Source organism: Pongo pygmaeus, chromosome 15 (assembly GCF_028885625.2).
Source record: "Pongo pygmaeus isolate AG05252 chromosome 15, NHGRI_mPonPyg2-v2.0_pri, whole genome shotgun sequence".
In the NCBI taxonomy this organism is placed as follows: Eukaryota; Metazoa; Chordata; class Mammalia; order Primates; family Hominidae; genus Pongo; species Pongo pygmaeus.
In genome coordinates, this window is record NC_072388.2 from 98,819,328 (window position 1) to 98,832,301 (window position 12,974).

The 12,974-nt window shown below is 54.4% G+C and overlaps 1 protein-coding gene across 1 annotated transcript in view; it reads left to right on the forward strand.

The window, feature by feature from the left end:
• Window positions 1-666: 666 nt before the first annotated feature.
• The window catches only part of EML1 (EMAP like 1), a 206,038-nt gene continuing 193,730 nt past the window's right edge, over window positions 667-12,974 (forward strand). The window contains exon 1 of the mRNA XM_054448798.2: window positions 667-782. Within this exon, the coding sequence (XP_054304773.1) occupies window positions 755-782 (28 nt within the window). The 5' untranslated portion in view covers window positions 667-754. The remainder of the gene's footprint in view (window positions 783-12,974) is intronic.

A 12,974-nucleotide genomic window follows, 5' to 3' on the forward strand; every position in this document is an offset into this window, starting at 1 on the left:
TGTGCCAGGACCACATGACTGCCCCCGGGGATCCCGTCTCCATCCCCTGTCGACCCCCAACACGTGGCACGCTCAGCACACAGTAGATGCCCCAAGGGCTGGCTGCTTTTGGCCAAACAATCAAAGGCAAGGGACAGCCTTCCTGCAGTCTTGGAGACAGACAGCCTGGCTCCAGATCCTGCTCACACCCCGTACTGACCCGGTGGCCTTGGGTGGGTCCCTTAACCTCTCTGTGACATGGACATGATGGTCGCAGCAGCTCTGGAGAGCAGTGAAATGACAGGGGTGGCCACACTTCACATAGCTCCTGGTCCCGGGCATGTACTCAGTGGTGGCATCACTTGTTATTCTCCTTCCCTAAATGTCCGTAAATGTCCCTTGCTGGCTGGGTGGAACCGTTCCCAAGGAAAGAGTGTACAGGCATTCCCAAGTCCCCGGGAGCTAGAGTCTTGGGGACTGACCAAGCACCTAGGGGTGCAGTGGCTTCTCAAGCAACCTCCTGGGGCTGCCCCAGAGAGGCCTTGGGCGGGGGAGGGCAGTGCCCAGATTTATCCACCAATCGCACAGGCTGCTGGCACTGAGCACGTTCTTATCTGCCCAGCCCAGCATGGGGGGGTGGCCAGGCCGGCCGGGGCGGGACACTGCCTGGGGCTGGACACGGAGGAGCCCCAAGCCCTGCTGGGTGGGTGACAGCCGCTGAGACTCTGAGTGACCCTGCAGGCTGGTGGCCAGCCGGCCGCCCATCTTCCACACCATGTCGGACGGCGAGGGCCCCTCAGCCGGTGAGTGGCAGCGCTATATTTACCCACCGTGGCTCCGGTTGCAGAGCCAAGGCCGCCAGTCGCCGAGGGCACTGGGGCCCCCGCAGGCTGCAGGCAGCTGTGAGCTGGACCCCCTTCCTCCTTGCCTGACGCCTGGGGGGCCTGTGCCGCTGGAAGTGGGGAGTTTGACTTTCAAAGCTAGGTTCCGCCGCACCCCTTGACTGCCCAGTGTAGCCAGTGCAGGAAGCTATGCCTGGTTCAAGCTCTCCCGGGGGCTGGCAGCCGGGGCCAGAGCTGACCCAGGACAGAGGGGCAGGGGCTGCAACGGGACCCATGGTTGGGCTCAGGATGCCGTGGGCCACTGGAACCGCATGCAGATGAGTGTGTGTGAACATTTAACGGCGGGGGAGAGCACACAGCTTCCGTCTGATTCCTCAAGTCTGAGACCTCTGGGCTTTCTGAGTCCCTGATCCGGCAGCACCAGGCAGGCCCTCTGTGTGCCCTCATATCCTCTAGGTTGAAAATGGCCAGTGACACAGGCAGGCAGAAGGGCGATCAGATTCTGGGGTCTGCCCACTGCCCTTTGCTCTGCCTGAGGCAAGAGGCTGTGGTGGGGACTGGCCACCTATGTGCCTGGCTGGCTGCCCCCGGCTCCTGCCAGTTACAGAGCCAGCCTTGGCGGAATGGGGGCTGAGGACGGCCAAGTCCAGGGGCACCCTGGAGTCAGGCTGTCCAGGTTCAAATTCCAGTTATTTCACCTCCAGGCTGGGTGGTCTTGGGCAGGTAGCTTAACTTCTCTGAGCCTCCGTGTCCCCAGGTAAAAATGGAGACTGTGGTCCTAACCCCCCGGTAGCTGTGAAAATTAAATTTATGATATTGTGTGAAAGCGCCTGCGGGTGCCTGGGGTGCACTGAGCACTCAGGGCCCTTGTGCTGGCAGCAGGTGGGCATCCCAGGCAGCCCAGGCAGCCAGGTCTGGCCTCCTCCAGCAGGGCCTCCTTCATAAGCCACCGATTGTCGCTGGCACGTGGATTCCTTCTCCGTAAAACCCCACCTCAGAGGCTCTCGGGACTCATCAGGGTCTCCTGGGAGGTGTGGGGCCGATCGTGGGTGACAGCACCCTGCAGATACCCTGTTACTGATGAATAGTCCCAGCGCCTTGGCCTGGCTGGGTAGGATTTGGAACAGAGCGAGTGAGAGTGTGAGAGTGTGTGTGTGAGAGACAGAGAATGTGTGTGTGTGTGTGTGTTGGGGAGGGGTACATTGACAGAAGGGGCCTGACCTCACCCTCTTCCACTGGGTGCCAGTTGTCCTGGCTGCCAGGAATTGCCCGCCGGGGCTGAGGGAGCCCCGGGAGCCAGCAGACAGCTCTTTCTGGCTGGCCCTGCCCTACACCTGACGCTAACCCGGAATAGCTCTCCCCCTCCACCAGGGACATGGCCCTGGTTTTAGCAGCTTGTAAAGCCACCCGCATGGAGAAGCGTATTTCAGGAAGGCCAAGACAGTATTTAGCCCGTCAGGGCAAAGGAATGGGCACTGAGCATGCATGTGTGTGCACAGCCTGGAGGCTGGGAGGTGACGTGGGCCTCACCGTCCCTTCCCCGTTTAGGAGAGGGTCAGCCCAGTTGGGCTGGGAGGTGGGGCCTGGATTCCAGGCTGGCTCTGTCTGCCCTGGTGGGCAGGTGGCCCTGGGCAGGCTCTGGGCTTGGTTTTCCCATCTATAGAATGCCATGTGACAGTCTTTTGTCTCTAATATGTGGGTTTGAGGTTGAACCTGGCTGGAAGGAGTAAAGGTGGCATCTTGTTGCAGGAGGGTATATTTACTTATGAGTAGAAGGGGGCCAAGGAAGGGGGCCTTCTGGAGCATACAGTGTGAAGTTCAGGCCTTTCTAGGATTCCTGCCTGGCAGCAACCAATGGTTGCTCCAAGGACACTGTTCTGAAATATTTTCACCTGTTTTCAGTAACCGATCCCCAAGCCTGTGTCGGCAGTGGGAACATTCTCAGCTCTCCACTCGTGACTGGTGTGACCTAGAGCAAACTATTCAAGGGCACTGTGCCTCAGTTTCCTCGTCCATTAAGTGGGGACAATACTATGACATTAACTCCTCAACGTGTACTAAGGATTAAATGGCTAACAGCATGTAACACACCTAAAATAACGCCAGGCTTATTGTTAGTGGTTATAGCTGTTATTATTTCACCAATAAATAAGCAACCTAGAGAGGGAGATGAGGGGAGCAGAGGACCTGCTGTGTCCTGGACACACTGTTCTGTTTATTACGTGGAGGTGGGGGCTATCAGCTCCACCGTGTAACTAAGAACACTGAAGCTCAGAGAGGCACATTCGAGGTCACCCAGCTGGTCAATGGCAGAGCAGGGATTCGAACCCAGTTCCTCAGACCCTATTAGCACAGAACCCAGGTTAGGCCCCTCTTCCTGGGAGTCCCACCTGCACACCCAAGGAGGGCGAGGCTGGCTATTTTGTGGGGCTTTTTGGCTCGCACCTGAAGAAGCAGCTCTCATTTCAGGGTTGGCTAGCTCAACATTGCCTCCAATAGCTTGCAACCTGTAGAGAAAAACGTAGTACCTTGTTAGGGTGTCAGGAAAATTCTGCAGAGCAGGAGCGCAGCAGGAGGTGGCCGGCCCCTGGATTTATGGCCCTGTGCCTGGGTGGGTGAGCCGGAGCTAAGGTTACCCGGGAGTCAGCACCGTATTTATAGCAGGAACTCGCCTGCATCAACTACTGGCCCACACACCCCGGCCAGCAAAGGCGCTTCCTTTACAGTTGCCTGCATTCTAGGCTTGGCTCTGTCTCTTAGGGGCAGGGCCGCATCACCTGACTAAGCCTCAGTTTCTTCATCTTTAAAATGGGGGATTCGTCAGTTCTCTCACTGGGTCTGGAAATAGGATCTGTAAGTGCTTGGCACCTGCCTGGCATAGATGGGGCCTCAGAAGATGCCGGCTCTGCACATCCTGGGTCTGTTGATTGTCTTTTCCTGCCTTTGACCTTGTGATTTACCCATCTCCCGTCCTGGCCAGAATCTGCAGGAAGAGAATCCAGGTCTCTGTGCTGTAAGCTGCCCCCATGCTTGGGAAAGTTTCCAGCAAAGCAACTTTACAATCCTAAGCACCGAAGAGCAGGCTGTTCTGTTTTCAGCAGAGCAATGAATGCGGATCCATCAGAGACCAGGGTTCAAATCCCAGCTCTACCACTCCCTAGCTCTGTGGCCTTGGGTGAGTCACTGAACTTCTGTGAGCCTCTGTGACAGATGGGCATTTGCCCTGCTGCAGAGGGTATGGTAAGGACAGACTTCTAACCTGCAGAAGTGCTCAGCCAGCAGAGTGACCGTGTCTCTCCTCCTGTGTAACCTTCTGCCAGTCCCACTGCCCTGCTCTGAGCCACAGGCACCCTGTTCGTGTGGTGAGACGTGGCTGCCCTTGCTGCTGCCTTTTGTATGTGCGTGTGCTGGGAAGTTGTTCCCCTGTCTTTATCACCTCCCTCAATGCCCTGCAGCTTCTGATTCTCATCAAGACATTCAGCTGGGTGAACTGACAGATCCCTGGCGTCCCCCAAAGGCCCCCAAGTACTTGGCTCTCCAAGTACCTCTCTCTGCCTGAAGTCAAGGATGGTTTTCAAAGGATAGGGCCTGCAAACATTATTGGGGCCACCCAACTGCTCACTCAATTCCCCCTGGCATCCCAGAACCCAGACAGTGCCCCAGCTTTTTGCCCCCCCAGACCTCACAGTCGGCCCCTCACCAGGAACCAGGGCAGCGTCCACCTTCTCTTCCTGTCCTGGCCACCCCCACCTCTCACCTCAGTGTCTCCTAGAAGGCCTCGCCCCCCCAATTTATGCCATCCCAGTCCCCAAGGAGGTTGCACTGCTCTCTGAGGAGGTGGGGGCGCCTGGCATGGTGTCCCTTCCCTGGATTTCAGGGCAGGCAAGTGCTGGAAAGGGCATGAGATGCCTGGAGTGGCCCTGGGATATGGGAACACCTCTGAGATGACCTGGTGAATGGTACCAACGTGGCCCCCTGCCCTGCTCGTAGGAGTCCCGAGCTGTTGGATGCTACAGGCCTGTCCAGGTGCAGTGGGAGCCTTTGGTGCTGAGTGACCCAGGGCAGGCCTCCTTTGTGTGTGACCTCAGAGAGGTTATGTATTAGCCATCCACAGGCCAGCACACGGCTCTGGACACATGTCCCAAGTTCTGACATCAAGTACCCCCCGCCTCAGCCCCTGTGAAGGGCTAGGCCTGCCTGGGTCTCTCTGAGGGTCCAAGCCGGACTCCATACCCTGTGCCTTCTGGGTGCCTGCACATAGGGTGGTGGCAGGGCATGAGTCCCTGAGGAGAGGAGCAAGAGGCGGTTTTATGTGACGTCAGTGGTTGCCAAGGCTGGAGGCAGCAAGTGGCCTGGGTTTTCACTGGGTTTATGGTTACTGGCCAGTTCATCCCTTGGGGATAGGGAGCCTGTGAAGGCTCTGGAGCCGGGGATGGAGGGTACATGGCTTGCTTCAGTGCGGTGGGTGGAGGAATTGGAAGGAGGATCTGGAGGCCCAGAGGCCAAGGAGGAGGCTGGTGAGATGGTCCTGGGGAGAGAGGGTGAGGTCCACACAGAAGAGGAGGGACCCGGAGGGGGACACAGGGAGATCTGGCAACTGCTGGGGCTGGGGTGCTGGGAAGGTGCAGGGGAGGCTGAGCTTGATACTGCCGCCCCTGTTAGGAGGGCCCAAAGGACATACTGTCACCTTCAGGGCTCCGTGGGGTGACCTGGCAGTGTTTCAGGGCTCAACTGTAAAACTTGTGGAGTGCATGGAGGGCTGGGTAAGATCCCAGCCCCGTGTGCCCTGGCCCTGGACACGGGCAGGCCCCTCTCCTCTCCGAGCCTTGGCGGTCTCATCTGTAAAGTAGAGGTGACACCATAACCTCAGGGGTGTCATGGGTATTGGACAGGATGACTCCTTTTAACTCCTTATGAACTGTGGGGCGCAAGGGAAGTGTGGGTGATCTCCAGGCATGAACCTTTGAACAGCACCGCAAGTGTGCCGGGCACCTGTGATACTGACACCAAGAAGGACTCAACCTCAGTAGCATCCAGCAACCTCTCACGAGAGGCTGGGCACGGGGTGGGGACACGCAGGAGGAATCCGCAGTTGGGGAGTCCCCCTTCAGTGCCCCTCATGGCACCCCTACATTGAGGTTCACACCACACTCCCAACCCATGGGATCTCTGAGGCCCAAGAGAAAGAGAGACTGGCTCAGTCACCCAGCGAGGGCGTGGTGAGCTGGGGCTCAGGCTGGATTCCCAGGCACAGGTCGAGCCCCTCCAGCACTTTTGCTGAGGTGTCTCCTACTTGTCCCATCGTCCAGGCTCAGTGGAGGCCTGCCTCCTCCAGGGACCCTTCCCTGAGTTCTGCAGCCCCTGGGGACCCTGAACCCTTGGAGCACCCATGCCCTGCTACCCTTCTTGGGTAGTAGCTTTGAGTGGCACCACCCCAGACCACTGCCCTTCTCACAGAAGTTACGAGCTGTGGGATGTTATAGGCATGTCCAAGTGCGGCTGGATCCTTCAGTACTGTGCGATCCAGGACAGGCCCCCTTCCGTGTGTGGCCTGAGAGATGCTGATTTGTTAGCAACCACCTGCTTATCTGTTACCCATCCATGGGCCAGCACATGGCTCTGCACACGCATCCCAAGTCCTGACATCAGGCAGGGCCCAGGTACCTTCTCAGCCCTGCACTCACTTGGCACATGAACCTCCAGGCAGCAAATGAATACATTCACGTGACTAGGGGCCCCACGCCAGTGTCGGATGTACCCTCGCAGGCTTTTTCATCCATGACAAGAGACGCAGGTTAGAAAGGCAACTTGGAAAGGAAAGCTATCCACTTCTGTCCTTTGAAAGTATTGGGTCAATTCTAAGGGAGCATTCTTGAGATAGCAAGATAGATTTTATTTTTTATTTATCACGTTTTTAAAACAAAATTTTAAAAATGAAAAACAGCTAATGGTTGCAAATGCTAACAGCTTTTGCATTTAGCATTTGCAACCATTTCACTGTTTTTTTCTTGAAATTCACACAGTCAAAATAAAATATAGAAACCGGTTGCTGAGGTAGGTAAAAGGTCGCCCGTAGACACCCATTTCAAATTTCCAATTTTTGCACTTTGATTTCAAAATTTTGCCTTCATCAAAACAGCCTCTTTGGTTTTTATTTTGTTGCTTACTCTTTTTTTACATAAGTCAGAATGGGATCGGGATGCTCCAGAATAAACAAATCTCAGTGGCTCAATGCCACAAAGGTACACTTCTACCTTATACAAAGGCCACTGCAGGTCTGATGACCCTCTCCCCACTCCCACGGCGGGTCCCTACACAGTGACCCAGCGTGATGCTTCCATAAAGACCCATGTTTTCCCGGTCAAAACTGCAGCCAGCCAAGAGAGAGATGGTGACACAGCACCAGTTAAATGCACCCACCGGGAAGTAACCCACCTTGCCACAGCCAAAGTTGCACTGGCTACAGGAAGCCACATGGCCACACCAAATGGCCAGAGGACAGGGTGTGTCCCTCCATTAGGAACAGCAGTAATGTCTGCACCCCTTTCATTGAGTTTTTTCCCCCCTAATTGACCGTCTGTTTCTTTGTTTGTTTTTCAAGCAATCCATTTTAATTATGAAATAGAGCACATTGTGTGAGCTGTGGTCAACAGGCATCCAAAATGTAAATCATGTGATTTCCAATATGCAAATCATAACGCAAGGGGCAAGATTTTTCAAAACATCGCTCCCTCCCACGGACTTGCATTTGCATTTTAAAGCACGAAAATAAATTTCTGAATGATTCGGTCATCACCTCCAGTGAGGAAAAGCATAACCAAGAAAAACCTTAGCCAGAAATATCTTTTGACTTTTTATTTGCTGAGGTACAAAAGAGGGTGTGGGAATGAGTAGGCTGTGGAATCCATTTATTCAGTGTAATCCACAGATCCAAAAACTGAGATAGGAGTTTAGCAGGAAATGATTTTTGAATAATATTGGGGGAAATGATGAGAAGAGCGTGTTTTCTTCACTCTAATACAGATATGCACTCTCTCTTTGATTCTATGACACCATCAAAGAGAAGCTGTGTCATCAGTTTAGTAACTGGTTCTCCCAGTTGACTTTTTTTTTTTTTTTTGAGACAGACTCTTGCTCTGTCTCCCAGGCTTGAGTGCAGTGACACATCTTGGCTCACTGCAACCTCTGCCTCCCGGGTTCAAGCGATTCTCCTGCCTCAGCCTCCCAAGTAGCTGGGACTACAGGCATGCACCACCACACCTGGCTAATTTTTGTATTTTTAGTAGAGACGAGGTTTCACCATGTTGCCCAGGCTGGTTTCAAACTTCTGACCTCAAATTATCCGCCTGCCTCGGCCTCCCAAAGTGCTGAGATTACAGGCATGAGCCATCATCCAGCCCCAAGTGACTTTTAATGGTGGGCGTGTACATACACATATAGCACACACACACGCACACACTATGAAACACATTTAAATAAAACTTTACCATATAACAGAGGGCTGTGGCCACACACATCACACATTGCTTTGTATGAGATAAGATCTGGTTTAAAAATAATGTTTGCAAAGACTAGATGTTGCCTACGAACCCTGTCATAAGAGTCAGTGAATCGACTTGGATTGCTAGAAATAAAACCAGAATTGGGCCTGAGACTGCTGAGCTCCGTTTGGGGGGTCAGACATTCCTGCAGTATTCAGCTCTGTGGTCCAACCTCGAGGCCAAACTGTTTAGAGAACGCTCTACCAAGTTTAAACACATCTTTTAGGAATCCTGCCTCATTTATTTTGGGTGGAAAAACATGTCAAGTGCTGGTGCTGGAGCAGAAAACATCCTTCCTGCCGCTTCTCGCTCATAGTCTGAGTTAACCTCTGACTCTGTGGACGCTTACTGAGCCCGTGCTGTGTGCACGGTGTACCGCCGGGCACTGTGGTGCGAGGCTAGAGCAGGGAATTCAGCCAGCCCTGGGTCTCCCCTTGTGGGATTTGCCTCTCCAGCCCACTCTGTTGTCCTTGTCCTTAGGGTTAATAGACTGAGGTTATCGGTGGACTAAACAAGAATGTATACAGTAGGCACTGAAAAATGGCGGCTCCCCTTCCCCTAGGCCCTTTCACACACTCAGTTCCACATGACGCCCCTTTTAACCTATGTAGTCAACGTTATCGTTCCATTTTACACATGAGCAAATGGAGATTTAGAGAAATTGATTGGCTTGCCCGAGGTCACACAGTGAGTAACTGAGACAGATGGGACTGAGACAGTGCGCTGTCCCCAACCTGGGGTCACCCACCTCAGGAGGGTCAGAAAAGTGGCACTCCTTCCCAAAGAAGGGAGCTGGGTGCGGGGATGGGCTTGGGGGAAGGACCTTTATCAGGACCCAAGCCCAGCAATCCCCTCTGAACTTTTCGGGAGGAGGGAGAGGTCTCAGGGAGCGCCTACGTTTGGAGCCTGGATGGAGGCTTGGCCCTGAGCCCAGCTATGTAGCGGAAACACTAGCTTCAGGCAAACCCTTTGCCTCTGGGGAGGTTTCCATAGGATGGGGTGGGGGCAGGTGTGCAGCATGAAGAGAAACAGGAGTCTTCCTTGTAGCAGAAGCCGAGGACTCAGGAGGTGCCGCCTAAGCCCCAGCATCTCTCTGGAGTGGTTTCCTGCTCACCCGGGGACAACAGCCAAAGCCTGGTGCCCCGGCTCTACCCCATGGCCAGAGCTGGCTCAGTCGCACCCTACGCCCTGGGCCCCCTCCACGCAGCCCAGGGCCTCACACCATCCCCGTTCTGCTGCTGGTGGATGCTTCTGTCAACTTCGTGCCCAAGAAGGCTGGCTGAGGCTGGCATAGAGCCTTGTCCTGTGTCCCCACCCCTCGAGCAGGGCTCCTCCCACCCAGGGCTCCCAGTTCTTCCTGGGGAGAGAAGCCCAAGTGGCCAGGTGCTCTGGTTTGTTGAGTGTCTGCCGCGCCCTGCCCTGGGCAGCTCCTCCGCACTCCTGTTTGCTATCCTGTGCTTGTCTCAGCTCTATCAGGCACTGTGCCCCATCCCACAAGGCCAGATACCCGGGATAAGCATGATTAAGGAGGTAGAAAAACAACCACCACCCAGGCGCCTGTAGTCCCAGCTACTCGGGAGGCTGAGGCAGGAGAATGGCATGAACCCGGGAGGCGGAGCTTGTAGTGAGCCGAGATCGCGCCACTGCACTCCAGCCTTGGTGACAGAGCTAGACCCCGTCTCAAAAATAAAAATAAAAAAAAGGAAGAAAAGAAAAACAGCCACCACCTCTGGAAAAAAAATCATGAGCTCCGAACTCCCCTGAAAATGTATAGAAATGGCGAAGAGGGCACTGCGCTTTCTTCCAGGCCTGGACCAAGGGACCAGCCTCTAGCCCAGGAGAAAGGCGGGCCCGGGGTGGCACAGATGGGCTCCAGATGTACGGGCACATTTGGGGAATGGCAGCTGTCTGGCCTGATGGGGGGCAGGGGTCTGAGGGGGCAGGAGAAACTCTATGCTAAAGTGGGTTTGGGGCCACCTCGGTTGCCCAGTTGGGTGGTGGCCTGTTGGGTAGACAGTGGAGAAGGGTGGATGTCCTATGGGTGAGGGGCTGTCAGAGACCCAAGGAATATTCTTTTTGGGTCTGTTCATGTCTCATTCACCAAACCCAGGTCTGCACCGCACCAGGGCTGGGCTGCGCCTTAGGAATTCACAGGGCGAGCAGGGTGAGCTTCAGGGTCAGGCTTGGGCCCGCTTCTTATCTACTCTCTGCAGGGGCTCGGAGTAAGGACACCTGCCAGTCACTGGGAGGCCTGAGTGGAAGCCACCAAGCCCACCCCTGGCCACACGGGGACTTGGTGCTGCCCCAGGGGTCCCGCTGCAGGGTCAGCAATGCACGGGAAGGGGCCTCATCTCGCCTTAGACACTTGGAAAGCCACCGCCTCCTGGACTTTCTTCCTTTTCTTTCCATCTTGAAACACTGAGCTTGTTGAGAGATGGTAAAGACTTGGCAATGACCGCAAAACCAGGGATGAGGTGCCCTAAAGAGGTTCCCTTAGGGCCGACAGCTGTGACATCCATGAGATCATGCATGCCTGGGTGCCTGGGAGGAGCCCCACTCACTGCCAAGGCGGAATTCACCCGGGATGCCCGGGCAGGAGGTGTGGCTGCAGCCAGGATTCCCGGGGCCCTGCAGGGTCTGTCGGGTGACCCTAGCTAAGAGCCTATCACAGGGATGGCTTTGCTGCTCCCGGACAGCCCCTGCCCGCAGCCCCAGGCCTGCCCTCTCAGAGCATGTGGGGCCTGGGATCCGGAGCTTGCCCCGAGGCTGCGGGAATCTGTGGGGTGAGTGGTGCTCATGTTCCTCCCCGGTTTCTGGGAGGAAAAGGGAAAGGCTAGCGACGCTCAAGGCTGCAGCTTTGTAGAAAGTGTCCTGGGTTCCAATCCTGGCTTTGTTATCATTTTTTTATTTTATTTTATTTTATTTTCTCTCAGTAACACCTTTGTTGAGATGTATGATATAATTCACACATTTAGGCCCAGCGCAGTGACTCACACCTGCAATCCCAGCACTTTGGGAGGCCAAGGCAGGAGGATCCCTTGAGTCCAGGAGTTCAAGACCAGCCTGTGCAACAAGTTCAAGGCTGTAGTGAGTCATGATTGCTCCACTGCACTCCAGCCTGGGCAACGGAGCGAGACCCTGTCTCAAAAAAAAAAAAAAAGGAAACTAAAAATAAAAATAAATAAATCACACATTTAAAAGTATACATCCAGTGGTTGTTAGTATATTCAGAGTTGTACAACCATCACCACAATCAAATTTAGAACACTTTCATCGTCCACGGAAAAATCCAATACCCATTAGTAGCAACTCCTTCTAGCTTCCTCCCCACAGCCCTTGGCAAACACTCATCCACTTTGTTTCTATAGATTTGCCTATTCTGCATTTTTCATATGAGTGGAATCCTGTAACACGTGGCCTTTTGTGCCTGGATTCTCTCGCTTAGGAAACATTTTCGGGTTCATTCATGCTGGAGCCTGTATCCATCTTCATTCCTTCCTATTGCTGATTAATACCCCATCATATGGATATGCCATGTTTCACTCGTCTGTTCACCAGTGGATGGGCATTTGGGTTATTTCCACATTTTGGCCATGATGAGTAACGCTGCTATGAACACTCATGTACCGGTTTCTGTGTGAACATCTGTTTTCATTTCCCCTGGGTGCACACCAGGAAGCGGGATTGCCAGATCATACGGTGACTCTATGTTGAGCATTTTGAGGAACCGCCAGGCTGTTTCCAGCGGTGGCTGCGCCATTTTCCCTTCCCACCTGCGGGGCATGCTGGCTCCGACTCCTCACATCTTCACCGGCACCTGTTACTGTCTTCTCACCCACAGCCATCCTAGTGGTGTGAAGTGGTATCTCACTGAGGTTTTGATTTGCATTTCCCTAGTGGCGAATGGTGCTGAGCATTTTTTCACGTGCTTATTGGGCATCACCTCTTGGCTTTGCCACCTTAAGTCTCAGTTTTCATATCTGTAAAATGGGGGCAATGACGGCACCTGCCTCACAGACTGTGATGAAGGCTCAGTGAGATAATGTCAGGGTCCTGGGACATTTGCTGCTTGAAGCTGCAGGCTGGGGTTAGGGTCCCTCCTCTGAAAGCTGGTATGAGGGAGGGACATGGAGAAAGCTGGAAGCCTGAAGGTTTCTGTGAGCCCCAAACCCATGTAGAAAGGGATAAACATCATTAGTGAGGGTGCTGACCTACCAACCCAGCCCTGGGTGATTTCTGCTCGAGCTCTGATGCTCTGCTGTTCTGCGGCAGGCCGAGTGACCCCGACATGTCTACACAACCCCAGCGAAATGCAGATGGCACGCGTTCAGTGCAGACAGGCTCAGCCCATCACATGGGCTTCTAATTTTTCTCGTGGGGAGTTATTGGGCCTCTGCCCCTTGGCTGCTCCCCGATGGGGTGACATCGTGCTCCTTGGACTTGCTGTGACCGGCTTTGCCAAGCTTGTGTCTGTCAGTGGAGAGCTCTGGAAGTCAGCCAGGAGTGTCCTCCCGCGAGGTTGGCTCTTTCTGCCCCTTAGCAGGGAGCTTCTGGCGGAAGCGCCGATGGTCAGGCCGATTGTGTGGCCGTCACCTGAGCCTGGAGCCAGGCG